Source organism: Lipomyces doorenjongii (genome assembly GCF_038497915.1).
Source record: "Lipomyces doorenjongii strain NRRL Y-27504 unplaced genomic scaffold V1508scaffold_18, whole genome shotgun sequence".
Classification (NCBI taxonomy): domain Eukaryota; kingdom Fungi; phylum Ascomycota; class Lipomycetes; order Lipomycetales; family Lipomycetaceae; genus Lipomyces; species Lipomyces doorenjongii.
In genome coordinates this window covers 274,712-301,735 of record NW_027118085.1, presented here as the reverse complement: position 1 = coordinate 301,735, position 27,024 = coordinate 274,712, and the positions used below count along the sequence as shown (strand labels likewise).

Sequence of the window (27,024 nt, the reverse complement as noted above, 5' to 3'; positions counted from 1 at the left end):
TCGGCCACCATGAGTTGTCAAGACAGACAGACCAGGAACAGGACCGATGCCCCGGCACCCAAAGTCGAACCGAGAGAGAGGAGAGGATAGGCGTCGATAATCATCACGTGACAACACGATGGAAAACGAGTGCGTATGAACGCGCACTTGAATGAATTTTACGTAAGTTTGCTTCCCAAACTCAAATTTTACTTGGTTTTTGACCCTGTTCTCATCCTTTTTGTCTTTAGTTGTAACCCTTGTCTATTCTCCCTTGTCTGACCCTCATTCTGATCCGTCCCGACAAGCAACGCGCCAATGCTTCCGCTTTATCCTGTTGTCGTCAATACAAATTTCTGCATGATCATAGCTGAATAGTTGTGTTGATCTGGATCGCTAATCAGATATCACTCAAATGATATAGCGAATGTATACAAAACATAATATGAACCAAATGGAAATATTATCTATCGTAAATACAAGCTAAACTTGAACGTCGATTTACACTCTTATCGCACACAACTCCACTCAGCAAATATACACCATGCGGAGCTCCTATCTGCCGTGACCAACCCCCTCCACACGCCAACCTCATTACACGAAACCACACCCTCCCACACCATCGGATGCATCCCATAATCAGGAATGTCATCCTTCGGCGTCAACCGCGTAATCTTGCCCGACGGTGACTGCACCGCCAGTTTTGCCTGCTTCGTCGGCGAATACGTCGGCGCCTCGACATTATTTGGGAACTGCTTCAACTCAAACATATAAGCATTGCCAAACAATAAGTCCCGACACTGCGGCTTCACAATGTAGACATCGTATCGCAGCGCCTGCGGAGTCGGTATCCGAGCCACAAAACTAAATGGCTTGCTCGATCCCGAATGCGACACCGGGAACGCGATCGCTAGTGGATACGGGTTATCTCTGACTGACTGCAAAAGCCCACGCCTCCCAGCGTATATTTTAAGCACTCCTGTACTTTCGTCTTTTGGTAACACAGACTTGACTCGGAACGTTCGTTGGCCGCGAATCCAGAATGGCTGTGATAATGCTGGGCATTTGAGGACTTCTCCGGATTCCATCAGGTCCCCATCCGAGTCCACGCAGTACCCTCGTACTTCGATATCGGCGATACAATCAACATCAACAGGAGCCTGAACGTCAATTTGAATGACATCTGCTCCTGATGTACGTAACAGCGACGTGTCAAATTCTGAAAGGAATAGATTGTACTTGAACATAGCTGGGCATATCGACGGCAAGTCAAGTAGAAGTTCTTGAGAAAGTTTTGGTAGTATGTGCTGCTGTGTCCTATATCGCGGAATATGCGTAAATAGGAGCTCACTAGGTCTAGCCAGAAAGTAAAAATCTTCTGCAGCTGTCGATGGACAGTTGGTGTAGAGTGACCGACGTGGATGCGTGGGACTGGCAAGGGACGCATCGATCATTCTCCACTCCCCGTCGACGACAACTGCGTTCCAAGCATGATTCACTCGTGAAGTTTGACTGTCGACCGTTTCACCCGGTGCTATTATCATTAGCTTCAGGTATCATAATGTCGTAATAACCTCTCACCTCTCAAATATCCCGTGACAACATCGCATGGTATTTGAAGTAAATCGCACATTGACCTCACGCAATTTGCAAGCTCATCCGAACTAGCTTTCTTGGACCGGAATATTCGTGCTATATCGTAGCTAGGCTCCTCATACTCGTCCAGTGGTGGTGGCGCCTGTTGCCATATTATGCGCTCAGTGCAAAATATGAATATGGCTCGGAGCCGCTGAAGATCAGACTTGTATGGCCGACAAAGAACAGTTATTGTGAATGAAGATAGCGTTGCAAGAGACGGAATTGATAAAGCGCGAACAACCTTGTCGAGAGTATTAAAATTGAATTCTACTGTCATTAGTCAAAATCGCTTCATCGGAATAAGAATAACGTACTTGATACATCCATCCCGTTCTCAACCAACTGGCCGTCAGCACCTTCATCGCCTTCAACTTGCTTCCTTATTACAGCTAGGGGGTTCAGCACTGAGTATCCCTCCAGCTGCTGCCGTCGTCGACGTTCAGCCCGTTCGTTCTGACTCATCGAGTGCGCTCGGTGCATATCTGTCTGGACCTGAATCCACTGCGTTGACTGTGAGTCTCTGGGTGACACAGAGTCGTGACGGACATTAGATATACCAGCTGAGCTGTGCGATGTCAAGCTACTGTGCGTGAATGCACGGGGCTCTGAGATCTCTAATGGTCCGAAAGACGTGGTGGATTTGCCACTTGAAGAGCCGCTACCGAGTGTTTTGATCTTGCTGAAAAATCCGGATTTCTTAAGCTTGAGTGCTGCAAAACTGGACTTCGTCTGCAGGGGCTGATGACCTGTTCTGATCGCGGAAGGCAACATAACCGGTATTTCACTATACGTCTTATCATTGTCATTATTAGACATCCTACTCATTGCCTTTCGTCTTGCAAAACTTCCTGCAGAGGTAGCACTCATATCGGTTATCGTCGTGGGAGCTGTACTGTTGCTCGAGGCCGACAATACACTATTGGAACCCGTCGAAGACGTGTTAACCGTATTTGATCGCGAAAGTGACTTGATTCGCAAAAGGCTTCGCCGAGGATGTAAGACTGCTTCGGGTTTGGCGCTAACAGGTCTGCGCATATCTTCATCGGTGACTTCTTCCCGATCCCGCGCAATTCCCAAGCTACTTTTCGGACGGTTCAATGTAAGCTTACGCGTAAAGCCTGTGGATTTTCCGTTCAAATTTGGCGATACTGGGTCTTCAGATTCAGAAGCACGATTTGTCATTTGCGTCGCGGCTCGCCGACCTAATCCTAACAGGTTTGGGGAACCGTTATTATACAAGTTCTTCATGACATCGTCCATAACTGTTCTCGACGGCGTCTGTGAGCGCTTTACAGGTGAGTTCTCGTTCTCAGGACGACACATTGACATAGTCGACTTTGCGCGATATAACACCGTGTGGGGTGGTGGTGCCGGCGGCGGTATATTGTCTTCAATGTCGTCGTCTTCAGATGACGTAATGTGATCGTATCTGGGAAAGTAATCAATTTTGTCGTACATATTGTTGTTGTACATTGTCGAGTGGGCATTGTTTCTTGATGTAGACCGGAATGCGAATTCCGGTTCCAGAGATTTCGTCGGTGTATCGCCACTATTCGATTTAGCCTTCACTCTTCTTGCATAATAATATACAAGTCATACAACCTACATCATGGTGACAAAATTAGATGGGAAATTGCCGACGACTTTGTTCCGTTGTAATCGTCCAAACCACCATTGCCCATCGCCGGAATGGAGGCACTCAATTATGTCGCCTTCAACAAAACCCAAGTCGTCCTCTTGTTCGCCAGACCAGGAATATAGCGCCTTACAAAGGCAAGGAAATCTAGTTGGTAATACGGTCATTGTGCATTGACCGAGTGTGGGAGAAATGCAATTGCGTGGAAGTGGCCGACGTGCGCGTCGAAGAGTGGAAATTGTTACTACTTGTGGAGCAATTTAAGATTTTATGTAATCCAAATAACACCACTTTTAAATAGACGTACGCCAGAATGCCGATGCCGGTAGACGTTCAATCGATTGTTGTAAACCGACCCAGTGATTTACGTGTGTCAGGTGTAAACGCGCTGATGAAAACGGGGTTATATGTAACAACACAAAAGTATAGCGCCACATGCCATCGACGCTCTTTGTTTTGACTTCGAGCCGCAAATGTCGGCGGGTCTCCACAGCAACATAGTATGCATCCCACATGACCACGCGTTTAATGAGACAGACCAAGGCCATCAGTCCTCTCCTTTCGAATTCGCGTAGACTGCTGCAAATCTACGACAGGTTGGCCTTTTAACAATTAAGAATTTGATGCCTCCTGTTTCTGCTTTCTGGTTAGGTTTTTGAATTTTTGTAAGCTTTGTCTGCGACAGGTGCTGACGACAAAGTACAATGGATCTAGCTATGGCACATTGATGTCGCCAAAAGTCCTCGCCCGCGTACTGTACAACACATTTGACCTTCCCATCGAATCGCCAATATCGCTCCATAAAGCTGTTTTAGAGAACTACTCCAGATTTGGACTCATCGACGAATCATACCCCGCCCTAATACCGTCGTTGAATTCGTCAGTAAAAGGTATCTTAGTGCGGAACCTTTCTGAGGAGCAAGTCAGTCGTCTAGATGAATTTGAAGGCGATGAATACGAAAGGAGGACGGTTATAGTGACTATCGAGGATACCGGAGAGGCAGTAAAGGCGCAGTGCTACATATGGGCTGACGACCTGAAACGATTATCTGATGCGGATTGGGATTTTGAGGAATTCATGCAGTGAGTGAGTCTATTGATTGATCCGCGCCGCTGGTGCTAATTGATGCAGAAATCGGTTTAAGCAGTGGATAGAAAAAGAAATGGACGAGATCGACGGTTCTAAACCTTAGACGGTGCAGACAAGATATGTTTTAGACTATCTCAAATACTAGTGATTCATAAAACAAATTCATTAATTATCATAACGTATCAGAAACAGTGCAAAATATACAGACAAACAGAGTCAACTCCTAACAATAAATGTGAACTGCACACCAAGAAGACCGTACCATTTAACGACCATTAACAAAGTATGCAGCATGATCCTCCTACAGCCCTCAGTCCTCTTTCGAGGTATAACAAGCATTTGTTACAAGAACACCTCCCCATTTGCTGTCTCCTTGATTTCAACCTCAATTGCAGTGAAGGTGGCGGCTGACTCGTCGACTCCCTTGACAGTATCAGTCGGATTGTTCTCCGAAGTTACCAGCCTGATACTACCGCCCCGCTCATTCCCGGCTGAACGCCCACCTCGACTGTTACCATGCCAATTCCTACCCCGTCTTGATCCATAGTTACCAGATCGGTTGTGATAGCGCTTGCCAGAATATAAACTAGTTGCCGGTTCAGTGTTGATTGTGGTTGCTTTAACCAATGAAGCGTCCATTGGATGAACCGTATTCCCATCTTTTCGAGATTCCAATGGAATTGAATAGCTTTTGGGACTGCAGGTTTTTGTAGGTGAGTCTGTTTCTCGAGGCATAACTGGGCCTCCGGTACTGGAATATGAAGATGTAGGGGACACATTGGTGCTCTTCGTGTTTTCTTTCTTCTTATCAGTATTATGAAGTCCTGCAACGCCAAGCTCATCCGTGTCAGGCGCATATAACGGTGATGTTGCAGCTGTCTCTGTCTGCTGAATTGATCGTACACTGTCAGTAGGTGTGACATTGCTAGATGACGAGGCCGATGAACTCGTATGATGCGGAGACTTTGTAGAACTCTCCACTGGACTATCTTGCTCATTAGGCGGGTAGAAAATCTGACGAAGACGTTGTGATCGGTCGTCCTTTCTTTCTGCAAAGCTGACAAATATGCGTTTCTTGCCAATTAATTTACCATCCATTGCTTCTTTTGCTTTCAACGCGTCGTCTGGAGATCTAAAGGCCACAAAACCAAAATTTCTGGAGACTGACGTATTGGGATATGTGGCAAGGTGAGCTGAGAATATCTCTCCAAATGACACAAAGAGACCTTTCAGCTGTTCCGTACCTGTAATGACTGCATCATCTAAATTCTTCACAAAGAGGTTACAAGGATCAATTGGCTTCAAGACATCGGGAATCGTTTTCTCCACAGTTTTGACAGCGAAAGTTTGTCTGCCGTATGCACGATGTGTTTGGATAATGGGGCGACCGTCACTATCTGTGTCAAATGTAAGTGAACGTACACGCGACATTGGGCGAGAGGGCCGATAGTTCACTGTGCCGACGACCGAATGACGGCCGTCTGAATGGCGGCTATCCGGGGAAATAATATCGGTGTCGTCAGAAGTCGGCGAGCTTGGTATCGACGCTATCTCGGGTTCTGTGTCAACGCCATCGTCTGCTTCATCACTCTGGACTGGTTGAGCGGATCGGACAGACGGCGTCCGCGTCCGGGCAGAGTACGGTAGATAGTGAGAATATCCGCTATATGTTTGGTATTCTGCTCCTGGATAGAAGTACTCTGGAGGGCTTGTGTAGCATGGGTAGTAATCACCTGTAGATGGATTCCAATAAACCGTGAATGGCATAGCATATTGCGGACCATAGTTCGGCATAGGCATAGTTGCATACCGTGGATACATTACCGCCTGAGGAGCAGATCCGGTCTCCGATTGGGCCCAGTACATTAGAGGCACAACCGCGGGTTGTGGCACTCCAGACGGCTTGTAATTGACTTCGAGAATGTATCCTCGCACATCCACTCCCTGTAGACCTTCAAGCGCTTGCTTGGCGAAAGAAGAAGTGGCCATCAATACATCGCCGTATCGTCTCCCATACTCATCCATCTGCTCGTGAATGACTAAACTGGTAACTGCCCCAAATCTAGAAAATAACCGATACAGATCTTCGGGGTACATGTCAAGAGGAATGTTAGCAACAATAAGAAGTCGGGATGGCTCAGAACTGTATGAGCGATCACTGTGGACTGAGTGAACGGATACGGTCCGAGCTTCACGCGTATAGGGACTAGGCGCTTGATTAGACCTGTTGTTGGGCGACCCACGAATAGAGTTTCCTCCTGAGTTGTTACGAGGTCTGACAGTACTGTAGTTCGTTAAAATCGAATTGCTAAAACCAGCCCACGACAATATATAGTTACATTCTTCGTCCGGCCAGAATTGTACCGTCGCGTCCTGAGATGGCCATGAATGCGGACCCTGAGTCTGAAAAGCGAACAAAAGCATAATAGCTAGGCCCTTCAGTCTCTGAGCTTGAGCTATTTGCACGGCGCCGAAAAATGCTTTCTATATGACCTAAGACCCAGTTAGTCATGCAGATCCGGGAGGTAAATTAAATCATACCATAGCTAGAGAAAACATCATATAAGTCCTTTTCCGAGACAGCGGGTGACAAATGGCCCACGTAGATGACATCGGTCACTTCCGATTGCATATGTCTGGACGTTTCCATAGCTGGACCTGTCCTCGAAGATCCCGGAAATCGCTGAGTTGGAGATTCGGATCCATTACGCGGAGCATAATCGGGTGAGGGTCTTTGCTGTTCATTTTTATCTCCCCACCTAGGCAAAAATGAGGGCCTATGAAATGATCTCGACTTTCTAGTTGTGGAGCCGTATTGATGACGAGAATATGTGTTCTGCATTCTTGGTTGATGTTGTTGAATATGGAAAGAATTGTCCTGCTGATTGCTCATGATACTAATAAACCAAGTCTTCCGCCTCGAGAAACTTGAATAAACGAGAAGAGCTGTTTATCTGGTAATCAACCCTGTATGGATAAAAGACTTTGGTAATGATAATTCCAAGCCGGACTGATCAGGACCCGTTTGTTTACTGTGCCATCTTCCAGTCGCGTTAACAACGCGTCAGGGGTAGGTACCTTAAAGTTATTATGGTGCGAGCCAAACGACCCCTAACACTATTCTGAAGCTTACTCTTACTAGCTATTCACAGGCACAGTCACCGAGGTTTGCGAGGTGACTGTCACTGAGCAGTTCACTGGAATATGTATGATACATGCATTCAAACATTCAGACCATTAACGTACTCTAAACGCCAGCGAGAACCAACTATCAACACCAACAGGCAGCAGCCCTTCAAATGTTATTCATCTGTACAAAGCGGCTCTCGTTGCCTAACTTCGATATATGCAAAAACACATCACATCCAAATCCTTCTATTGACTTGACTGCAATTTTGCCACCCCAAAACTCCGCATATATCTTGCACATCGGAAGCCCCATTCCGAGTCTCAAAGTAGGCGACCGAGTCGTCAAGCTGGTAAGGCTGCTGATACGCTTCCTCTGTCCCATAGGAACCGCGACGGACGTTTCCAATTCTTCTACGATTGCCTCTAATACGGGCACTTGTTTAAAATTATGATGTCGGATCATGCTTCGTGGCCCCTTCGCGAAGCTCCAGAGGTATGGTACGATCTCCGGAGGGATTCCGCCAGCCCGGTCCGAAAATCGGAAGGTCACATGCTGAGGCGCATCAATTATCGTTACCAATACCGACGAGGGGGGGTTTCCCATTGCTTGGTAGCGCTCGGCTGAGGCTTCGAAGGTGTTGCGTAGGATTTCTCCGACCATGTAGCGTAGGTGACTAGCGACACACGCGAACTTGGTGTTGACGTCTCCTTCGAAAACAAGCTCAGGAATGGGTATATCTTCACGAGAAGACTGCGTGAGGCTTCGGGCAAGCGTGTCGCATTGTCGCACAACATCTGCAGCACTGCACTGGAAAAATACTTGTCCTACTTGCTCGGTTGGCTTGAAATTTGGATCCTTGAGGAATGCATCGGTCAAAGCGATGTGCTGCTCTGTGACCACACGTCGGGAAATCCTACTCCTTAGCATCGATTCCATAAAATTGTCCATTCTCTTGGAGTCAATCAGATCTGAGCACTCAATAACGCCCATAACTAGGTGCGGGATCACAGCCGTATGATGTGCCAATAGCTCCCTGAGAACATCACAGAACCGATCATTATCTTCGACTGTTTTGATGACTGGGAAACGCCGAATGGTGTTGAATGAATGATAGTATAGTTCATACACGTATGATATATGATTGTTTCGCACAATTGAATACGGAAGACTTTGCATATCGTGAATGCGGTGGGCCATTCGAGTTGGCAGCTCTTGTCGAACGAAATTGGCCGATTGGATTATTTTCTCGTTCGTAAGCTTCATCCCGAAGAACGCTAGTTGACGCAAAGATACAGGCCTCGATGAGCGTGCTGCAAAATCGAGTAGTATCTCATTCTGGTAGAAATGTCGCGACGAAACCGTGGAGGGGGGCATGTCGGAGTTGAACCTCTTGGCGACATGTGTCAGGCCATGATGATTTTTGAGTGACCGGGTTCTTCGCGCACGGTGGAGCGACAGCGGAAGACATCTGGATATTGTACCCCGGCCATCGAGCAGGGCGCTCCTACTTCCCATCGTTGTGTGATCTAATGGTATGGAGGTTATGGAGGTTGTTGAATGACACCGGGAAGAGGCACAAGTAGATGACCCATACAAATGTAAACGTCATTCGGCAACTTGGCTTGCGGGCTAGGGTTTGTGTATACCTTTGGTATTGTTCCTGAGGCACAACATTAACAAAAGCTACGCTCGTAAGGGACTGGAGATATTCGGACTTTGAAGATGGACGTGACCGATTGTAATATTGTATAAGTCAATTATATGTAGCTATTACCTTGATTCAATCGTCTAAATGACCGTTCATCGACAAAAGTATATTACACGCATTTATTATCTATAACTATCTCTCACGCAATGCATTCTTTACCAAACCATGCCAAAATATTAGGCGCTGTTGCCCGATTCCTTTATCCAGACAGTATGACGCTTCACTATCGCAGGGATAATCAGGCTTTCAATATCAATCCCAGCTGCCTCCTGCGCCGGCGTAAGACGGATCCAGTGTGCTGGTGCGTCTGGTTCGACAAACACGACTTCCTTTTTGCGAGTTTGTAGTAAGTTTCCAATAACAAGTTGGTGCGAGTACCGCTCGAGCGCCTGCCGAGACTTCGACAGCAGGATGGATGAGTCCGTCTCAAGCTTGAATGAAATGATCATCGCTCCCGGTGCCCATTTTTCTACCAGACGATGAAGGAACTTCGGAACAGGGTCGAGGCTCATAAGAAGCTTGTTGCCGCCTGCCTTTGACTGAATTTTATGCTCGGGAATTCGGTGAAGTGGCACGAAAAAATCTGACACCGCTGCCGCTAAGTAAAATAGCGCTCGAGATTTAAGCGGCTGTAACGTAACACTCAATGCTCGGAGCGTGTGAAGGTACTGGTTGATGGTGGTGAATGGGAGAAGAAGAAGGAGGTTCTTTGCTTTTGCAGTTTGGTACTTGCGTAAAACTGACAGCATTTCTTCTTGGTATTTCGGATCGACTGGAATATGTCAGGTGTGAACAGACAGAAAGAATATAACGGTACTTACCCACAACCTTGCCGTTCTTTTCTTCCATGAAGTCTAAGAAACAGTTGGTTGAGTGTGAATAATGACGGGAGTACGGCAGCAAGCTGAACTGCCTATGCAAGAAGATTACGGCATATCCATTCTCCAGAAAATACTCTGCAGAAGTAGCACCACGAGTGCCAGCAGAGAAATTGTCAATAAATCGAACAGTTTGATTCTCGAGAGGAACAGTGGTTCCACCGGACTACACATACAACGAATGTTAGTAAACTCCGCTTGGGCAGTAGCGACCCCCAAGTGCTCACCGTTACTAAAACAACTCGGTTATATTTATGAAATTTGACAAACTCGTGAGCACCAGAAATCATGCTTTCTAGATACTCCGGAGGATCATTGTTGTCGAAGTAGTTGTGTTCGTCTATTTCGACAGCTGGAGGAAACAGCGGAATGGTACGATCAATGGCGTTTTCTCGCTCGCCAGTCGAGAGTCGCCGAGTCGGAGGTGACGGAATATGCGAATCCATTGCTGCGATGGACTACGACGATTGGCGATAAGAGTGTTTGCGGTTGGTTTCAAGTACGGCGGCGGGCGACCTCGGCTTTCGCCGGCCAATTGGCATGTCTGCGGCTCCGGCGGCGTCAGAAGCATAGGCCAACACGTCGGCCTTCTCCAAGGAGGCAGGCACCCAATCCATTTATTAAGCTTCCCCAGCTCGCTGCAAATAAATTTCTTTGAACATCTCGTCGAAATTTCTCGAGACATGTCGTCCTCTCTACGTTCTAGCCGCGCTCTCGGATATCCATGGCAGACTACGAACTCCCACCACCAAGTGCGTTTCCATCGCTCTCCACTGAGGATCGAATCACCATTATCACACACCTCTTGGAAAGATCTCCGGCGCTTGAGTCTTTGATTCTTCCTGGCTTTTTAAGCGTGACATCCTACGGCAAGCTCGTTGCTTATTCTAGAGCAGTTCTGCTCAACCTCGCTTCGGAATCACAGAATGATGCAACGAAACGCGAAGTGTTGCTGGAAATTCTCGCTGCTCATCCGCGTCTTGGCGCTCGCAAGATCGACTCTGCCCATTCTGTTGCCGAGCAGGCCAGTCTCCAGGGTGAGGCAGAGGCATTGGCCGCATTGAATAAGGAATATGAAGAGAAATTTCCGGGACTACGATACGTAGTGTTTGTAAATGGCCGTCCGAGAGACGCGATCATGGCCAACATGCGGTCACGGATTACGCGCGGAGAGTATGAACTGGAGAAGATAGAAGCCGTGAATGTAAGTGTCTTTCCTCAATGTGCATCATAGTGGCCTAATCATTTAAATTCAGGCCATGTGCGACATTGCCATCGATAGAGCGAAGAAGCTGGGTGCGGCGTTAGAGTAGAACTAGAGTGATCTTGGCGTTTTCTTAGTGTTCGCGATGCTGAAGGTGATGATTTGTATAGTGCACAGCGGAAAGGGACACAAGTCATACAGCCATAAAATGTGGCATAGATAAATAGAGCAAGCAAATAGGCTACATACGCGCGTTTCCGTAATTAAACTATATAGATCGAAGCGTAGTCAAAAGTTGTCAATATATGCAGCGCATCCACAGAATCCACGGAACGTATCATCTGTAGGATAGATATCTCATATCCGATACTGGACATGTTGGCGCCTGGGATAATCTGCAGTTTGTTTTACTTCTAGTGCGGGTTTTGTACCAAACCAGACGTAATCGCCAAATGCGGCGGGGGTTAGGGCATCTGTGTCTCCTATCGCTGACAAAAGTTGAGTTGCCACAATAACTAACTTGGTGCCTCCTAATGGGTCACAACATCACCGCCGCTCTTTACTCACCGTTCCAAGTCAACATCGCCCGTTTAGCAATCCCTTCCGCTCTTTGCACCCACTGCTTGTCCCCGTCCTTTTTCCATCATTCTCTATCCGCCTCTCCACCATCTATCCCTTGCGTCTCCAAGGTTCCCGGTATGTTGTTTTCATATATCGCTGTATTTTTTTTGCCCTTGTTGCCAGCCCCGCATCTGTACCATGTCCCATTAACTAAATTTTTTGTTTCACAAGCCCCGCCTGTATCTTCATGTGTACTAATAAGTTCCAGTGGAAATGCGAGATGTCAACTTCTTTTCCGTCCTTAACAACAAGGCAACGGCCAACATGACGCCAACGCTCTACGACCGGCGTGCACTTGACTGCCCCTTCGATCGTCCATTAGTCAACTCTCTCAGCAGTTTGTGCGTGCTCGTATCGTCTTCACAGCTTATCCGCGAGTCGCTAGCAACGGACGGTGGAATCGATAGACTCATTACCATATTAAAGTCTTGCGAGGGTATGCATTCTAAGGATTTGCTTACTTCGTGGAAGTGGTCACTTGCACTGCAATGTCTATCGTCCGTCGGCGTACGTGGATCTGAGGCTGTTCGTCGGAGGGTTGTAGAGGCCGACATCGTCCCCATCCTTGCTACAGTGCTAGATAACTTTCTGGAGGCAGTGGAAAAGGTAAGGATGTATCACGACTTCTTTGTCAACCAGCCCTCGCCGCATAGCCAAGCGTCAGTGATCGACGCCCGCCATCCTAGTTTTCCTCTTATCGGTCCTTCGGCACCAATAGTCTCCAGAAGGCGACAAACGACACAAGATAATGACAGTGAACAAGAACAAAGAGAACAGAGACGACCACAGGAGCCAATGTTCGACTCTGGTATTGATGTGAATGCGGCTGACATGTTTGTTACGATGATGGGTGCCGCAGTGGCCACAACCGAGGAACAGCAACGGCAAGTCGCGCAGCAGGAAGATGATTTGGGTCAAGCTTCTCGTGAAGCTAACACAGGTGCGCAACCAGCAGCTGATGCCGCCGGGGCCAATACCGCGTACATAAGCAGACTACATCATCACTTGTATCATCACCACCGACATCATCATCGGCATCATCATTCTCATTCGCATTCTCATTCGTATTCTCATACCCAGTCCACACATTCCTCGCCGTCTGCCTCTACGAGTGGTGTCATGAGTCCTACCACAGTTCCGGCCACAGAGCCAGGTTTGGCTGATATGCCTGTCACATCAGGCGCCGTAGACACAGCAACAGCAATGGATATTGATGATGCACCCCAGGATATTATGACGGCCCTGGCATCTTCGCAGGTTGCGACTGATGCAGACGACATTCACAATTCTTCTTCCGATGAGGTTCAATATTCAGAGACGTCAAGTTATACCGCAGATATCGCTCCGCGGATTATCGATATCGATTACACGGCCGAATATCGCGATGTCCTACAAAGAGAAAATGCGGCCGAGTCCACTGCGTCCTCGGTGTTTGATGTTGCACAAAGTTCTGCAGGATCAGAGCCTGTGACTTCGAATGACCGCCCATCTCCGCCGTCGGTACGCACACAGTTGAGTCCATTATTTGGAGCTGCATCGGCTCCATCTGCGCAGGCTTCTCAGACTGAACCATCTCCCGTGCAGGTTGCACCCCAAACTGAATCAATCGCAAACGTTTCGCCCTCGTCGCTGTCAATTCCAGCATTTCTTGGATCTCAAGATAACCTGCCGCGAGAGGACGATGTGCTTATGTCGCTACAGCTTCTAGCATACGTTTCCAAATACGTCTGTCTTCGGCCATATTTTCAAAATACTCATATTGTGCCGTGCTTGTCTACTAGAATGGATATTCGATCTCAAATGTCTTCCACACCATCAGATGCTGGCTTAGATGATCCTTCACTTGTCCCAGAAGATGAGTCTCTCATTGCGCCCGAATACAAACTGCCCACATTGAATCTTTTCCAGCTCGTGGAACGATTCACTACCCGCATGTTTGTCGGCGATCTGCACTATTGGGCATCCGTGATTATGCGGAATTCATGCAGGAAAGACGAATCCCGTGGTGGCGTGCGTCAGTGTGGTTATTTCGAATGCGGCAAGTGGGAAGAGTATCCAAAGCAGTTTGCAAAGTGCCGAAGATGTCGTCGAACGAAGTATTGCAGCAAGAACTGCCAGTCCAAAGCGTGGTTTTTTCACAGGCATTGGTGTGTTCCCCCGGAGTAGAAATGGTGTCAACGAGGCATATATTACTTATTGGAATCAACGTCATTGAAAGTACGAGATTATAGCTAATAAAGGAATAGTACGTTGTTATGGGTTTGGAGTTAAGACGTGCATTGGGAATTTTGTATGTTACTACTGCATTTCGTTTTGTATTCATTGTTACTAGGCGGAGGTTGTGTGGTATTAGTGGTATTACATTCCAAATGAATCTTCGTCGGAATTTCCGTTGTTTTGGGACGGATGAAAATAAATTTGTCATTTGCTTTTTTTTTATTGCATTTTTGTTTGAATAGTGTTTGTGGTCATTTATCTTGTCGTTTGCGTGCAACAGTTCGTCATTCATTGTCGCCTTGCATTGTTATTTCAATTTTCCAGTTATGTTGTTGATTACTGTTGGAGCTTCTAGTACTGGGAGGTGTGCGGAAAGATACAAGTAGAGACGAAAAAAGAAGTGTTGAAGTATTCATATAGTGTTGCGAACTATATTAAGTTGCAAAAAACCGTGCAATTGATTTAATGTAGACAATCCACTGATCTCTCCACCTACAAACCCGCGACAGTATTAGCGGTAATGAAGACGAGAACTCAAAAACAAATATATCGTATACTTGCGACCCCACCCACCCACAAAACTACGTATAATTATTGTATCAATTGTAGATTATTCTATAACATGTACACCAACCATGCAACATGCACATCGTCCCGTACCCGTCCCGTACCTGCCTTTTTTATTCAGGACCACCGCCCGCGTCATATTCGTCGTCGTCAAGATCCGCACCACCGTCCATCAACCCACCAGTAACATTTCTTCTAATCAAAAACGTGCCGAAAAAAATCGACCCAAAGCTACACAGAAACACGACGAAAAGCGCCTTTGGGAACCATCCGACTGTTGCGCTGTAGATCGAGAGATACACAGTCGGCGCGATAACCCGAGAGATTGAGTGCATGAGCGCGACCGCGCCGAGGATTTGGCCAGTGTTTTTCCGGGGTACGTGTTTGGAGATGGCGGCTTCCATGGCCGGAGCAAGTGCTCCTGATAATGCCCCAGTGGCACCGCATAGGAGGAATGGTGCTGGGGAATTGTTCAGCATGAAGCCCATGTAAGCTAGTAATGCCATCACAGCGGAGCCGCGGATTAGAAGGATGTCCGTATCTGTTGCTCCGAAGATTTTATTATCGGGCAGGTACGTGCCATTTCTCTTTTGATAACGGTCAACGCAGGACTTGAGTCTTCGTAAGATGTTTGGCAGAAGAACAAACAGAAGGACGATGCGCACAACACCGATGGTGGTCACATAATACCCGGTCTCGACGGACGTCCAGTGGAACGTGAACTCCGCGTACATCAGAACAGCCATCATCTCTCCCATGCTGTTGCCAACACATAAGGCGTCCATAATAGCAAGGATGATCATATTGCGTTTGATGGCAAGTTTGGTGCCGTCGTTGGGCCAGAAAGCGCCTAGACGTTTTAAGAAGTTAACACGGGAGACGAACGCGCGGATTGTGAGCGGCCCAGCAGTGGTGTGCTGGGCGCGCCGTTGCTGCTGGCCATAAGCGGCTTGGGCTTGTAGCATGCGCGAACGTGGCAGGGATTCGGGAATAACGAATAGAACAAGCAGAAAGAAGACAATTTGCAGGACTAAGCCGATGTAAAAAAACGTCAGCACATTGCCTGTGCGACTAACCAAGAAACTAGTGATGGACGGACCGATGGCCATGCCGCCAAACAAAATGCCATGAAAGAGCCCAAATGCGGCAGCGCGTCTGTTTCCAGGCGGAGTGCAATCGGTAGCATATGAATGACACATGGCAACAACAAGAATGTACGAGCCCGTTACGCCGTCAAAGAAGGCAGCGAGATAGTAAAGAGAGTATGACTTCAAGTTGGACCATTTAGCCGCTATGATAATAGTGAAATCCGCGAGCTAGTGGGTATTAGATGTGAATATTAAATGGTAAGAGACGTAGAAACCTGACACTTACAAATGGCCCAAGAACACCTATCAGTAGTACTGGTCGTCGTCCAATTCTGTCGGATAGAGCGCCTAACCAGGCTGATGTTACTGTTCCCAATAGGCCTGTTACGAGGCCAACCCACATAGTGACCGTGGATGCAGTTGCATGAACTTCGGCGACTTGACACATTTCGTTGACATCGCCCTCCAGTGTCCTCACAGCATCATTCACCGCCAAGCGCGTGACCCATTGCATGACAGTGGGCATTGACATACCCTGTTGCTTCGCATAATACTCACGGCAAACAAGAGTCAGGATAATGTTGATCTTTGGAGCGAGATTACCGCCGAACGCAACGGCAAAAAGCATGAATGGAGCAAGCAGGTGATAGATAGTAGGTGTGTTCCAAATTGTTTTTCGTGCTGTCAAAGCCAGAGGGGCCTGCGGACTGTCTGGTTCATCTGTGTATGGCTGGATACCGATTGTAGATGAACCATTCACAGTAGCGGCGGTAGGTTTGTCTTCAGATTGTCTAACGAAGTAGTTAGATCATGAAAGCAGATCTTGCGTCAGAAAGGTTCCATACCGCTGGTGAAAGGGTGCCTCTGCCATCACCTCCAGCTCGGGATCGAGCAAGATGATGGATTCTTCCTCGATGAGTACGGCCGCATTGTCCGTGGCCGACATTTTTAATAACAAACTTCAATATCTTGTGTCGTCAGGTGCGCACAATGCAAATTGGATTGTCGTCTGTGCGATGGTATCTAGGATAGCTCAATGGTCAACTGTCGCATATCGACTTTCATAGGACATTACTGGACTGCATGAAGTACGCAAATAAAATGCAGAGATCTCTTAATTCTGGCGGCCTCGATCGGTGCAAGAGCACTTTCAGCCAGCAGGCAGCGTGCAAGTGTCGATAGGACGTTGACGTTGTCGCCCCGAGGGGTCGACTTCTCTCCGGGGAGTTTGAGGCGCGTGCTTATCGCGCGGCTCGTTCCTGCAAAAAGGTGGTCGAGTTGATGCACCGTAGTATAAGTAATTTCATCGCAAGGAACTAACCTACGCATAACAAGATCGACTAATTTATTGCATTTCAGCTTGCTATCTGAGCTTAGATCTGCCGACTACCGTTCTAAGGCATCATCTCCGCGGCTAGTTAGAAGCCGAGCTGCCGCTGGATGACAGTAATATAAATTGCCGTCGCAAAGCGGAATCAGATCTACTTACCGTGCGGCTAAAGTTCGACCATTTGCGGCACCGGATTTCGGGAGCCCAGTGGCATGAAGCCGCCTCATTTGTTGGGTTTGGCAGTTTAACGTGATTGCAGTATCTTCGCGTTAAATACTTCATGCACATATTAATATATTAATTATTTCGTAATATACATGTACAAAATTGACCCATTGATTGAACGTGGGAGGCGGCACCGTCTGGTCTCCCTCCACTTTTATAGAGAAGGCCTAGTATGTCTGATTAGGGTTGCATTGGATGCAAACCCAAAATGTCTGGACAAACTACGCATCCGAAGACATGTGGCGATACCGAAATGAGCGAGTACACGACAGAGCAAATGCAAAGGAATTGACGATGGTAACCTAAATATATACACAAATCACGTTATTCGACAATTTCGCTGTCCAGCACGTGTCTGGACTCCCGTCCGCTGCAAACTTATTCCGGCAAGTAATCTACCTGCGCTGCTGAACCCATGCATCCGCATCAATAAACGCAGTCGCCTCAGTATTAGTCATGGTCCCCTCCTTAGCTGCAAGCTTCACCGCCTGGACAACCGTGTCCCACAGTCTGAAACCGCGCTCAACATCTCCGACGACGTCCAGCGCATGTGCAAACAGCTTCTTCAATTCCGTTTTCATTTTCACACGCTCAACATCGCTTGTAGGCTCTGGCTTACCACATAACTCATCGAGGTATGTCTTCATAGCAATACCTAATCCACTATTCGGGCCTGACGTGAATGGTAAGCTGACGCCAAGCTTGGCCCAACCTGCATTGTCTTCGGCCAGCCGGTCGGCATCCGAATTCGCGAGAAGTGAGAAAATTGTACTTTCAATCAGCGTACGGGCGATTTGAGTATACTTCGCAACAAAAGAGTTGAAAGACAGCAGATTGCGGCTCAATGGACCCGAGAATCCAATAGGCATGTGATTGATCGGCAAAAGTGAAGCCACACGAGCAATGAGGAGAATGTGTGCTTTCTCAACGTCTGCATTGGTGTTAGCGAGTGTGTAACAAAGGCGCGGTAGTGCCCCATTCAACCTACCAGTTCCTCTAATTGGGAGCCCAGTGTATGACGGCGTGTAGGTCTTCGCCGTAAGAGCCTTGAATCGGATGAGCTCCAAAGCGGCGATCAACGGCTCGGCGAACAAGTCCTCCGTACGCGACGCCTTGAGAGCAGTGACAAGAGCTTTTCCCCACGGTGTCAAGGTATGCTGAGGAGTGACAAATGACCGCAACTGAAGGAATCGCCAGTAGGTATTCGCCAAGATCTCTTTCGATGTTTCGAGCAACTTTGTTCAACAGTGAGCTGTGAATCATAGACGTATATCGACTTGCAACACTTACCTCACCGGGGGTCTTCGGAGTCACAGTTGATGCCGCAAATTTCTCGTCATCAAGAGAAACAATAGCGAACTCCAAATTGACCTCCTTCTGATTTAATTCCATAAGCTTCGGATCCAGTACTCTAGAATGTACGTTCCATGAATTCACAGTCTCATATGTTGTAGGGGTGAGCCTGTGTGGAATTTCATGCTCATTATTGCGCTCATACCAATAAACTACGTACTAAACGGAAATATATCAGCTTTGCATTGACAGTCGTCGAGTAAGAAAGGTCAGTACATACCACTCTCTTTGCTTGATAGAATCGATGCAACGGCTGAGTCAGCAAGCTTAAAGATTGTGATCTCATGCTCTCCAGATCAGAAAGGAATCGTCGATATTCCAAGCTTTCTCCACCATCCAATGGCACGGACTCAATTAACTCGCCAGACGTAAGAGCATTGAGAATTTCTGGCCCCATAATTCCCTTTGTGAGGTAAAAGTACAGCTCAGGCGGTAGTCGCTGTGTGATAAACTCATGTATATCGTTTGGTGCATGCTCAGTAATTATTGGTTCAAGAAATCCCTTGTCTGTATAAACAACGTGGTACTTGATCGCACAATAAGCGCGACGATAAGTGTCGATGTAGTTGCTTTCTTTGACGAAAGGATTCTCCGCATATGCCATCACGGCTCCATATCCACTGACAAAATTTCTTATCAGATCCCTCGCCGAGCGCACAGCCATCGTACCTGTCAGATGAGGTTGATCAATCAATGGGAATGGACTAGAAAATTCAAGGCCGCAAAGAACAGCCAGATCAAGCAGTTGCTCGCTGCCGAGTCCACCTAGTTCAGCCAGCAGATTTCGCTTACTGATCCAAAGGAATCCACCGCCAGCAAAATCAATCGATGTGATAACACGCTCGACGTCGTATAATAAAACTTCCGTAGGACCATATATCGCGTCAATGAATTTCTTTTCGTGCTTTAGGAGATAAACAAGTTGAGCCCATGAGCTGTACGGAGCGACTACGTAATCGGCACCATTCTCGTTCAATAATTTCATGGCATATCTGGAGACCTCCGACACTGGAATGGGCTCTGTCGCACGGGTTAGTCAGAGTAGTGAATTAGTCCACCGAGTGTCATACCGATTTCGTTGAAAATATTAACCGCTGTCTCCCCTTTTGCCTTATCATACGCTTCCCAAGCTTCAGCTCTCTTTTGCTGTCTTAGATCCGGTCGTGCGAACGGTCTCTCATTCCTATAAAGCTGGATCCCTTTAAATACGAACACCGGCTTGATTCCTGCACCTTTCAAACCATGCAAAAAGGCTTCTAAGCAGGACTTCAACGAAAACGGTAATCCACCGAGAGCGTGCAGTAACGGCTCTTTCTTTCCTGGCGGCGATAGTTGCTGTAGAAAGAAATACTCGGCGTCAATTCCTAGTACAGTGTCCTTTAGGATCGTGAGGGGAAGGCCGCGTGCTTGTTTCCGATCGTGGATAAAATTCTCCAGCGCTTTGACTATATACATGGTCTCAGTAACTATCTTCTTTTAATGCGCACTCTCAAATACACCGTCCATCACGACTACTCGCATCTTATGTGCCACCAGGCATAACATAACAGTAAAGAATATGAAACACTTACTGGTCATTTTGATCTACCGCTGTTGAATTGTGCCGTCCCCGTGTGAATTGGTATCACTAAGCAATCCAAACCAAATAATGGTCGGACTTATATAGAACGCCTGTTAGTCTGTGGTAAATTAGACGCGGTGTGCGTGTCTTAACCACGGCCGTATAGCAAAATACAATCTATAGTGGGGTTCGCTACTTGCGATGCAGTTTCGCGTGGAACCGATGGCCGGGTAAATGGAGTACTGGAGTCTCTCTGCCTTGCATTGGTATCATAGGTCTGCGACTTCACTCTTCTCTGGATCGTGTACCTTCGAGTTGAGATTATAGTTTTCTCTGCTGCTGTGGCAAGGACAATTTTCGGGCCGCGCTCTCTTTTTCGAGGCTTGGTGGCGCGCGAAGTACTCGGCATTTCAAAGATCTAATATATCCGCTGAGAGGACATAATTCGTGAGCTCTTACTCTTGCATTGACCAGGTCATTCGTTGGCTAACGCGTGTCCAGCCTGCGAATTTCGCTGCTCAGCGCGCAATGACTTGCTTTGTCTATCAGAGATCGCTTAGACCATACGTACTGCTATAGTGAACTCTCGCTTTCTTGTGTGCCAAACATGGACCTGCTTTCGAAGATTGTGATGTTGAAGGAGACTGCGGGGTTTGATTTCGACACAGATTTGTTCATTGGACTCCTTGCTTCGTTGGTCGGAAGGCAGCATGCAATTGTAACAGTTGATAATGATATGTATCTGGATTTCACTGAGAAAATGATTTTATTGGTAAGTGGTCAATATCTGGCGTGGTAAAATGTACCTGGGCGTCAGGTTGTCTTCATCCACTTAAGTAGTCTGACTAGGTCTTATAGATCGCTTCCAATATATTCGGATTTACTACCACATCTGTGACGTGTGCGCCTGGTACTACGACTGAAGAATTTGCCAATTCCATGCTTATTGCCACCGAATCGGTGCCCGGTAGTTTCTCTCCGTTGCCGTCAGCGTTATTCGAGAAGGCTGCCGTATGTGCAATTTAACACGTTATAATGCATTTACGTTGTCTAACGTGGCATGAATTTTTAGGAATACCCGTGGAATGGAGTGAGAACGGATGTTAATCCGCAGGCCGCAATGCTCGCGCAACGGGGATTCAACAACCGTGGTCAAAGATTTCCGAATCTGGTCCTCATAAGAAACCTCGATCAGTCGAGCAATTACGTGCAAGCTCAATTGCTAGAGGTATGCATCTTTGATATAGTACATTTGAGAGCCCTGGAGTTTTGACAATGGTGTAACAGATCCTTAGAACAAAGAAGCTGGTGACTTCGAAGGGGTTATTTATGACGCCTCCATCATTTTTGGTGATTCCATTGTTATCGAAGAGTAATATGAGGCTGCATTTGTTTCCGTATCTTGTAAGTATTTAGTGATTTGTAGAAGTGGTTCATAGATTTTGTAACTCAATCTCTAGCTTGACCACTTTTTCATCAGTCATAGCTATGAACCTTCCAATGTGGATGAATCCGGTACAGAATTTGGCAAATGGAGTCCTCCTATTTTGTTGCCTCCTATGACGCTACAATGTTTATTCTCTGTGAAGGATATCGACACTCTGTCAAGTATCGGCAACAGCGTTTGCATTAGTGCTGACATTCGAAGGTATATGCACGACATTATGGTGTTTCTGCGCATGCATCGAGCTATACGCGGAGGTGTCTCTGCGCGTGCATCCAGGGACTTTGAATTGCTCATTAGATGTTTGTGCCCGTTTCATGGTATAAGCTTTGCGACGCCGTCTATTGTTGTCATCGCTGCACGCAAGACATATTCTCACAGGATTACTATCTCGTCGCCAGAGGACGATCGCAGTGTTCTTTATGGCAGTGAAACAGAGGCGCTGTCTAAGTTTATTCAGCACTGGACGCCGGATGTCGTGCTCGATGATGTCTTAGATACGGTGCCTGTGCCGATGTAATAATGTTTATATTTCTAGGTTTGGGTGATGTGGCTGTGCTGCGGAGTTTTAATAGACGGTTTTACTCACTTTAGACTACGGTCGATTCGACAGTGTTCAGCTTCCGTTGAGTTATAAACTCATGACTTTCTTTTATTAAATAATTTGCTTCGCTATTTTGCAAAAAATATTTTCGAGTACATGGTTAGTACTCAATGTCGAAGGAGTTTGTGGATTATAGAAGTGCATATGCACAGGCGCACATGTTTCATTTTTTTTCAGCTTCGTTGCCCTTTATTGAATGATTTAACGTGTATTCTCAATGTAGAGCTAGTTACTTTCGTAGAACTAGTCGCAACCGTTCTTAACTTCTTGTGGATACTATTATGGACTTAGTATGACATACAGAGCTATATACAGAAGTAAGATTTTCCAAACACCTCCGCTATGTACAGAATTTATTACAATGTTCCCTCCGCCCCATCCTCCTGGTCCGAAAACAATGACTTCCGTCTCTGCGTCCGAGCTTTCCAAACATCTTCACTGCTACCGCTTTTCAAGTCTTCGGCCACCTTCTGCCTATAAAATTCATATATCTTCTTTCTGTTGTCTTCTTCAGAGTCAAGGCGTGTCCCCATGCAAAACTTGAACATCGACCATCTGTCGTTGCAGTCTCGAATTGAGCCGTATCGATATACGTTACGAACCTGGCCGCCGATGCTGTAGCATTTTACTAGCTCATCAAATTGCTGCGTACATGACATTTCTCTCTAGATGAAAGCCTTGTGTTCGTAATAATCCAGTTTCAACAGACATAGATTGTAAACTTACAGGAAATGCTTCCGATGGATTCTCGAATACCTCTGGTTCCACAGACTCTTCAGCCTTTGGCTTTGGAAATTGCGAAAAAAAGGACTTATTCTTGACTCTGTCTTCTAAGACCGGATCATTCTTTATTCCCTGGCCGCTTTCGGTGTCCGCATTTTTGATCCACTCCGAAATCGTTTTGTCAAGGTCACCGTCGGATGATGAGGTGGAACTCATTGCTGTGGAAAATGAGATTCACAAATGAGATTCAATCGACGGCTAACGCATTTGTGATAATGCCAATTATGTATGGAATTCAAATAAGGTGCAGATCAATACCTGACGTGAAATGAAAGCGTGTCACTATATTTTAGAGATATATTGGACATCAAGTTTACTTGAGATGGCTGTCATCCTATGTCAGGGTAACACTTTGGTCACTAAAATACTTCGTCCGACGACATGGAGTCTGCGAGGTAATATATCCACGAATAGCCGTAGGCGTCTATCCACTGGGATTCTGGAATAAGTGCTTGAAAAGATTTCTGCAGCGACATACTGTAAGATACGCGAAGATGCCATCGGTATCGTCGGCGACAGTATTCATTCACCAATCCACCTTGTTACTACAGGCGCGGCCAACGACTGTACGTTTACAGTGATTCTGTCCTCTAGAATCAGTTGATCATCAAAGCTAAATGCTGACTACGTTTTTGATATAGACAAAGGTTACCTACACGTATAATACAGAAAAGAAGAGCCAACGAGGAACTCTAGCAGTGAAGACATTTGATCCGGTCTCTGGTACTTGTTTCCGATTCCGAACTAGAAAAGTGAATGACTTGAACCGAATCCTGAGAGCGCTGGGTGGGATGGCGGGAGTTATGGCCGGCACTACTACAGGCACTGAGATTGTCGCCGCTGCCAGTGGAAATGCGGATTAAGAGAACGCAACTGCGACGGATTACTGTACGATAGAAGTTTCGGCGACGATTGGAGATCTACAGAGAGTTGTATAATATAAATGGAATAATATTGCAACATTCAAACGTTCAGCGTGGGCAATGGATTCTGGCTTTCAATCGGGTTGCTCAGAAACAAGCAATTTATACCACACTGTACATAAGGCGCAACTCATCCACCAACACTGCATGCGGCTAAGGATATTAATTTCCCTAGCCAAGGAGACAAGACTATATATATCGTTCTGCATGACTTCTACCACCAGCCATGAACACTTTGGCCATGTGCGATTTACTCTGATTCTCCAAGGGACTGGCGCTGCTAAAGACTAACGCCCAAGTCAAAAGCTTCCAAAGCCCATAGATCTCTTACATGTTCCAGAGACGAGTCGTCCCTCGTCCCTCGACTACGGCTGATCTCTCGTGATATTGATTTTTGTGCAAAGATATCTTCGTAATTTTGGTATGCCAGACGTCAACGCATAGATTTCAAATGGAAGAGCGTGCCGGCGAAAATGGGCTGCAAGAAAAATATTCAAATGCATTAGTTTGCGGTCTCTTTTTTGTATTTCAACTTTTCAATAGCTCCATTAATATAACATCTCGGTTGTGCTGTCTTATTAATATGATTAGCCACCCACTAACAAATCAGTTGGAACCCCTGAAACTGATCTGCCAAAGTAACCAAGGTTACCCGGCGTGGCCGCAGGCATAGTTTGTCGATGGGCCCTTGCGCGGAATTCCGAAAGCCCTTACGATAAGGATTTTGAATCGCCATGCATATCATATTATTGGGCCCCCCAGCCTCCGCCATCAGCCTCAGGCGGTGCTGCGAAAGGCACCGGTATACAGAATCTCACTTCTTCTTTCTAATATATTCGACATGGCCCCTCTCTCACTCATTACGGCGAAGCCGTGCCCCTTCGCGCTTCCGGAAAACCGGACGGCATTGGTTGTCATTGATATGCAGAAAGATTTCTTGCTGAAGAACGGCTATGGTTATCTGCAATGCCCTTCTGAACAGGTCTTCGAGCAAGTCTCATCTGTCATCGAGCCCACAGCCAAAGCCATCGCTGCTGCTCGCAAACTAGGACTGCACATTATCCACACAAGAGAAGGTCATGTCAGCGATCTGTCGGACTTGCCGCCAACCAAAAGAATCAGGCAGGCGACCGCGAACCCGGATCGCCATAAGCTTGTCATCGGCGCAGATGGACCTATGGGACGACTACTAGTTCGTGGATCAGACGGACACGATATCGTTGACGAAGTGAAGCCATTGAAGGATGAGCCGGTGCTCGACAAGCCAGGAAAGGGCTCATTCTACAATACCGACTTCCACCAGATGCTTGTCAGCCGAGGTATCACTCATCTTCTCTTGGCTGGTGTCACCACTGAGTATGCATGTTTGTTGGAAATACTGCGTTAGATCAATTGCTAATACATAAAATCAGGTGCTGTGTGGCTACCACATTCCGAGAAGCGAATGATCATGGGTTTGAGTGCTGCGTTTTGACCGACTGTACCGGCGGCTTTGACAACACTATTGTCTCTGCTACAATGGATCTATTTTGCGCTTACGACGGACTGCTTGGTTATAATTGCACCAGCAAGCCCCTTCTCGAACTTGCCGCAACTGTCTCGGCAATCCCAACTTCGGCCAGCGAGGGTGTTTTTGACATTTCAATTGCCTCATTGCGAACAGCATATCGAACGAGTAATCTTACTCCCGCGACAGTCGTTGAGTACATATACGAGCAAATAGCAAAGCCAGAATCAGCTGTGGTTTTCAGCAAGATCATCGATAAGGAAGTTGCACTCAAGACTCTTCCAGAGCCGGCTATTGTCGCTGACGTTGCGGATATGCCGTATTTCTACGGAATTCCTTTCACAGTGAGCGAGAATTTTGACATTGAAAATTCTAAGCTCGTAAAGGATCTTCTCGCGTCTGGTGCCATCTTGGTCGGATCCACCAAGATCGAACCTACTGGCGCCGGCGTAATTGGCGTTACCATTGCTGAGATTAGCAGTGAGTACAGCGCCGAGTATATTGCTGGTGGTTACAGCTACGGTCCTGCTCTAGCTATCGCCAAGGGTCTTGGATCATTCTCTCTTACGCTGGACACGGATGGTTCAGCTCGTATTCCAGCGGCTTTCAGCGGCGTAGTTGGATACAACGTTTCAAAGGGCCTTCTTCCTTCAGACAAAATTGCCAAGTTTTGTCCGTCAGTCGATACCGTTGCCATTATCGCCACTACAGTCCCTGATGCTCGTGCCGTTTTCGCAGAACTCCGAGGGCAGGACTTGACCGACCCCTATTCAGTGCCCGACCGCGCTATTCCCATTAAGAGTGTCGACTTCAGAGGTCCCAAGGACGGCGGATTTCGGTTTGCTGTCCCAGATGACCTCTCCCTGTTGTCCCCTGACTATAGAAGTGCCTTTGCTGCTGTCGTGGAGAAGGCAAGGGTTTTGGGAGGTACCCAGGTCGAGCTTGACTGGTCTGCTGTAACGAAAGCTTCAAAACTACTCGGACCGATGTTGGACGTCGAGCGCATGGCATTCAGCACGGCATCCGAGTCATCCGATCCAGCTGTTGCAAAGATCCAAGAGGCAATCAGTGCCTTAGCCGCTGAGGTGCCTGCTTTGAAGGTCTTTCAGGACATCGACACGCTCCGTGCGCTCAAGACCGAGCTGTACTCGAAGTTCGAGGGTGCCGCCGGTATTGATGTCATTATTTCGCCTACCGCACCATATCATCCCACTTTTGCCGAATTGGAGGCAAACCCAGTAGGCGTGAATGCCGACCTGTCTCTCTTCACCAAGCTTACCAACGCGTTTGAAATGTGTGCGGTGACGTTAAAAGCTAACGAGTACGGTCCATTGAAATTGCCATTTGGTGTGATGTTCTCGGCCCCGATGGGTATGGACGGTCGCATGCTGGATATTGCTGAGGTCTTGGCTTAATCGAAGCGTAGAACTTGAATGATACGGGCACAATTGTAGTTTTGAGTTTGTATACGTTAATATGATGTAAGCAAATAGAAACCCATTTGACAACCAACTATTCGCATCTTGATGAGAATGATA

General features: G+C 47.1%; 14 protein-coding genes across 14 annotated transcripts; 6 read left to right on the top strand and 8 right to left on the bottom strand.

Annotated features, from left to right (window-relative positions):
• Positions 1–236: 236 nt before the first annotated feature.
• On the bottom strand, positions 237–3,661 carry V1508DRAFT_369390 (uncharacterized protein). The gene is made up of 4 exons (XM_066937438.1): positions 3,224–3,661; positions 1,932–3,166; positions 1,561–1,884; positions 237–1,513 (listed from the first exon to the last, which is right to left on the bottom strand). Exons 1-4 carry the CDS (start codon positions 3,418–3,420, stop codon positions 489–491), a joined length of 2,781 nt encoding a protein of 926 aa, XP_066796485.1. The 5' UTR covers positions 3,421–3,661; the 3' UTR covers positions 237–488.
• Positions 3,662–3,792: 131 nt separating this feature from the next.
• On the top strand, positions 3,793–4,504 carry V1508DRAFT_415818 (uncharacterized protein). Its single transcript, XM_066940130.1, has 2 exons — positions 3,793–4,336; positions 4,386–4,504. The coding sequence occupies exons 1-2, from the start codon at positions 3,981–3,983 to the stop codon at positions 4,444–4,446; spliced, it is 417 nt and encodes a 138-aa protein (XP_066796484.1). The 5' UTR covers positions 3,793–3,980; the 3' UTR covers positions 4,447–4,504.
• A 181-nt stretch (positions 4,505–4,685) lies between these two features.
• On the bottom strand, positions 4,686–5,441 carry V1508DRAFT_353104 (uncharacterized protein; the record flags this gene model as incomplete). The annotated part of the gene is made up of 1 exon (XM_066936872.1): positions 4,686–5,441. One exon carries the CDS (start codon positions 5,439–5,441, stop codon positions 4,686–4,688), a length of 756 nt encoding a protein of 251 aa, XP_066796483.1.
• A 1,237-nt stretch (positions 5,442–6,678) lies between these two features.
• On the bottom strand, positions 6,679–7,236 carry V1508DRAFT_403849 (uncharacterized protein; the record flags this gene model as incomplete). Its single annotated transcript, XM_066938582.1, has 2 exons — positions 6,679–6,836; positions 6,885–7,236. 2 exons carry the CDS (start codon positions 7,234–7,236, stop codon positions 6,679–6,681), a joined length of 510 nt encoding a protein of 169 aa, XP_066796482.1.
• A 313-nt stretch (positions 7,237–7,549) lies between these two features.
• On the bottom strand, positions 7,550–9,032 carry V1508DRAFT_415815 (branched-chain alpha-ketoacid dehydrogenase). The gene has a single exon (XM_066940129.1). It carries the CDS (start codon positions 8,986–8,988, stop codon positions 7,639–7,641), a length of 1,350 nt encoding a protein of 449 aa, XP_066796481.1. The 5' UTR covers positions 8,989–9,032; the 3' UTR covers positions 7,550–7,638.
• Positions 9,033–9,212: 180 nt separating this feature from the next.
• V1508DRAFT_455331 (DNA/pantothenate metabolism flavoprotein) lies at positions 9,213–10,559 on the bottom strand. The gene is made up of 3 exons (XM_066942612.1): positions 10,287–10,559; positions 10,003–10,225; positions 9,213–9,953 (listed from the first exon to the last, which is right to left on the bottom strand). Exons 1-3 carry the CDS (start codon positions 10,503–10,505, stop codon positions 9,358–9,360), a joined length of 1,038 nt encoding a protein of 345 aa, XP_066796480.1. The 5' UTR covers positions 10,506–10,559; the 3' UTR covers positions 9,213–9,357.
• A 140-nt stretch (positions 10,560–10,699) lies between these two features.
• V1508DRAFT_461358 (Oxo-4-hydroxy-4-carboxy-5-ureidoimidazoline decarboxylase) lies at positions 10,700–11,651 on the top strand. The gene is made up of 2 exons (XM_066942804.1): positions 10,700–11,263; positions 11,316–11,651. Exons 1-2 carry the CDS (start codon positions 10,784–10,786, stop codon positions 11,370–11,372), a joined length of 537 nt encoding a protein of 178 aa, XP_066796479.1. The 5' UTR covers positions 10,700–10,783; the 3' UTR covers positions 11,373–11,651.
• Positions 11,652–11,751: 100 nt separating this feature from the next.
• V1508DRAFT_415809 (uncharacterized protein) lies at positions 11,752–14,544 on the top strand. The gene has a single exon (XM_066940128.1). The coding sequence runs from the start codon at positions 12,098–12,100 to the stop codon at positions 14,048–14,050; it is 1,953 nt and encodes a 650-aa protein (XP_066796478.1). The 5' UTR covers positions 11,752–12,097; the 3' UTR covers positions 14,051–14,544.
• On the bottom strand, positions 14,416–16,905 carry V1508DRAFT_88541 (major facilitator superfamily domain-containing protein). Its single transcript, XM_066943088.1, has 3 exons — positions 16,602–16,905; positions 16,043–16,547; positions 14,416–15,984 (listed from the first exon to the last, which is right to left on the bottom strand). Exons 1-3 carry the CDS (start codon positions 16,700–16,702, stop codon positions 14,782–14,784), a joined length of 1,809 nt encoding a protein of 602 aa, XP_066796477.1. The 5' UTR covers positions 16,703–16,905; the 3' UTR covers positions 14,416–14,781.
• Positions 16,906–17,224: 319 nt separating this feature from the next.
• Positions 17,225–20,389, bottom strand: V1508DRAFT_415803 (temperature dependent protein affecting M2 dsRNA replication-domain-containing protein). Its single transcript, XM_066940127.1, has 6 exons — positions 20,236–20,389; positions 19,735–20,109; positions 18,885–19,684; positions 18,602–18,823; positions 18,300–18,546; positions 17,225–18,242 (listed from the first exon to the last, which is right to left on the bottom strand). The coding sequence occupies exons 1-6, from the start codon at positions 20,240–20,242 to the stop codon at positions 17,707–17,709; spliced, it is 2,187 nt and encodes a 728-aa protein (XP_066796476.1). The 5' UTR covers positions 20,243–20,389; the 3' UTR covers positions 17,225–17,706.
• A 115-nt stretch (positions 20,390–20,504) lies between these two features.
• On the top strand, positions 20,505–22,279 carry V1508DRAFT_88503 (uncharacterized protein). Its single transcript, XM_066943087.1, has 6 exons — positions 20,505–20,672; positions 20,727–20,997; positions 21,084–21,236; positions 21,298–21,453; positions 21,513–21,629; positions 21,686–22,279. The coding sequence occupies exons 2-6, from the start codon at positions 20,833–20,835 to the stop codon at positions 22,187–22,189; spliced, it is 1,095 nt and encodes a 364-aa protein (XP_066796475.1). The 5' UTR covers positions 20,505–20,672; positions 20,727–20,832; the 3' UTR covers positions 22,190–22,279.
• A 180-nt stretch (positions 22,280–22,459) lies between these two features.
• On the bottom strand, positions 22,460–23,433 carry V1508DRAFT_455325 (uncharacterized protein). The gene is made up of 2 exons (XM_066942611.1): positions 23,000–23,433; positions 22,460–22,938 (listed from the first exon to the last, which is right to left on the bottom strand). Exons 1-2 carry the CDS (start codon positions 23,210–23,212, stop codon positions 22,630–22,632), a joined length of 522 nt encoding a protein of 173 aa, XP_066796474.1. The 5' UTR covers positions 23,213–23,433; the 3' UTR covers positions 22,460–22,629.
• Positions 23,434–23,550: 117 nt separating this feature from the next.
• Positions 23,551–23,919, top strand: V1508DRAFT_403840 (signal recognition particle 9 kDa protein-domain-containing protein; the record flags this gene model as incomplete). The annotated part of the gene is made up of 2 exons (XM_066938581.1): positions 23,551–23,622; positions 23,698–23,919. 2 exons carry the CDS (start codon positions 23,551–23,553, stop codon positions 23,917–23,919), a joined length of 294 nt encoding a protein of 97 aa, XP_066796473.1.
• A 778-nt stretch (positions 23,920–24,697) lies between these two features.
• On the top strand, positions 24,698–26,996 carry V1508DRAFT_438921 (amidase signature domain-containing protein). The gene is made up of 2 exons (XM_066942192.1): positions 24,698–25,335; positions 25,392–26,996. The coding sequence occupies exons 1-2, from the start codon at positions 24,821–24,823 to the stop codon at positions 26,899–26,901; spliced, it is 2,025 nt and encodes a 674-aa protein (XP_066796472.1). The 5' UTR covers positions 24,698–24,820; the 3' UTR covers positions 26,902–26,996.
• Positions 26,997–27,024: the final 28 nt, after the last annotated feature.

What these genes read in the sequence shown, in the direction of transcription:
- V1508DRAFT_369390 (XM_066937438.1), bottom strand. Translation starts at nt 3,420, where the DNA reads ATGACCGTATTACCAACTAGATTTCCTTGCCTTTGTAAGGCGCTATAT. An exon ending in TCTAATTTTGTCACCATGAT is followed by an intron (nt 3,167 to 3,223) that starts GTAGGTTGTATG and finishes TAAATCGAATAG; the next exon opens with TGGCGATACACCGACGAAAT. An exon ending in GAACGGGATGGATGTATCAA is followed by an intron (nt 1,885 to 1,931) that starts GTACGTTATTCT and finishes TAATGACAGTAG; the next exon opens with AATTCAATTTTAATACTCTC.
- V1508DRAFT_415818 (XM_066940130.1), top strand. Translation starts at nt 3,981, where the DNA reads ATGTCGCCAAAAGTCCTCGCCCGCGTACTGTACAACACATTTGACCTT. An exon ending in GATTTTGAGGAATTCATGCA is followed by an intron (nt 4,337 to 4,385) that starts GTGAGTGAGTCT and finishes TAATTGATGCAG; the next exon opens with AAATCGGTTTAAGCAGTGGA.
- V1508DRAFT_415815 (XM_066940129.1), bottom strand. Translation starts at nt 8,988, where the DNA reads ATGGGAAGTAGGAGCGCCCTGCTCGATGGCCGGGGTACAATATCCAGA.
- V1508DRAFT_455331 (XM_066942612.1), bottom strand. Translation starts at nt 10,505, where the DNA reads ATGGATTCGCATATTCCGTCACCTCCGACTCGGCGACTCTCGACTGGC. An exon ending in ACCGAGTTGTTTTAGTAACG is followed by an intron (nt 10,226 to 10,286) that starts GTGAGCACTTGG and finishes TTGTATGTGTAG; the next exon opens with TCCGGTGGAACCACTGTTCC. An exon ending in AAAGAACGGCAAGGTTGTGG is followed by an intron (nt 9,954 to 10,002) that starts GTAAGTACCGTT and finishes GACATATTCCAG; the next exon opens with TCGATCCGAAATACCAAGAA.
- V1508DRAFT_461358 (XM_066942804.1), top strand. Translation starts at nt 10,784, where the DNA reads ATGGCAGACTACGAACTCCCACCACCAAGTGCGTTTCCATCGCTCTCC. An exon ending in AGAAGATAGAAGCCGTGAAT is followed by an intron (nt 11,264 to 11,315) that starts GTAAGTGTCTTT and finishes ATTTAAATTCAG; the next exon opens with GCCATGTGCGACATTGCCAT.
- V1508DRAFT_415809 (XM_066940128.1), top strand. Translation starts at nt 12,098, where the DNA reads ATGCGAGATGTCAACTTCTTTTCCGTCCTTAACAACAAGGCAACGGCC.
- V1508DRAFT_88541 (XM_066943088.1), bottom strand. Translation starts at nt 16,702, where the DNA reads ATGTCGGCCACGGACAATGCGGCCGTACTCATCGAGGAAGAATCCATC. An exon ending in GAGGCACCCTTTCACCAGCG is followed by an intron (nt 16,548 to 16,601) that starts GTATGGAACCTT and finishes CTACTTCGTTAG; the next exon opens with ACAATCTGAAGACAAACCTA. An exon ending in TAGGTGTTCTTGGGCCATTT is followed by an intron (nt 15,985 to 16,042) that starts GTAAGTGTCAGG and finishes AATACCCACTAG; the next exon opens with CTCGCGGATTTCACTATTAT.
- V1508DRAFT_415803 (XM_066940127.1), bottom strand. An exon ending in TAATATTTTCAACGAAATCG is followed by an intron (nt 19,685 to 19,734) that starts GTATGACACTCG and finishes CCCGTGCGACAG; the next exon opens with AGCCCATTCCAGTGTCGGAG. An exon ending in CTCCGAAGACCCCCGGTGAG is followed by an intron (nt 18,547 to 18,601) that starts GTAAGTGTTGCA and finishes TGTTGAACAAAG; the next exon opens with TTGCTCGAAACATCGAAAGA.
- V1508DRAFT_88503 (XM_066943087.1), top strand. Translation starts at nt 20,833, where the DNA reads ATGGACCTGCTTTCGAAGATTGTGATGTTGAAGGAGACTGCGGGGTTT. An exon ending in CGTTATTCGAGAAGGCTGCC is followed by an intron (nt 21,237 to 21,297) that starts GTATGTGCAATT and finishes ATGAATTTTTAG; the next exon opens with GAATACCCGTGGAATGGAGT. An exon ending in TGCAAGCTCAATTGCTAGAG is followed by an intron (nt 21,454 to 21,512) that starts GTATGCATCTTT and finishes ATGGTGTAACAG; the next exon opens with ATCCTTAGAACAAAGAAGCT.
- V1508DRAFT_455325 (XM_066942611.1), bottom strand. Translation starts at nt 23,212, where the DNA reads ATGAGTTCCACCTCATCATCCGACGGTGACCTTGACAAAACGATTTCG. An exon ending in ATCCATCGGAAGCATTTCCT is followed by an intron (nt 22,939 to 22,999) that starts GTAAGTTTACAA and finishes GCTTTCATCTAG; the next exon opens with AGAGAAATGTCATGTACGCA.
- V1508DRAFT_438921 (XM_066942192.1), top strand. Translation starts at nt 24,821, where the DNA reads ATGGCCCCTCTCTCACTCATTACGGCGAAGCCGTGCCCCTTCGCGCTT. An exon ending in TTGGCTGGTGTCACCACTGA is followed by an intron (nt 25,336 to 25,391) that starts GTATGCATGTTT and finishes ACATAAAATCAG; the next exon opens with GTGCTGTGTGGCTACCACAT.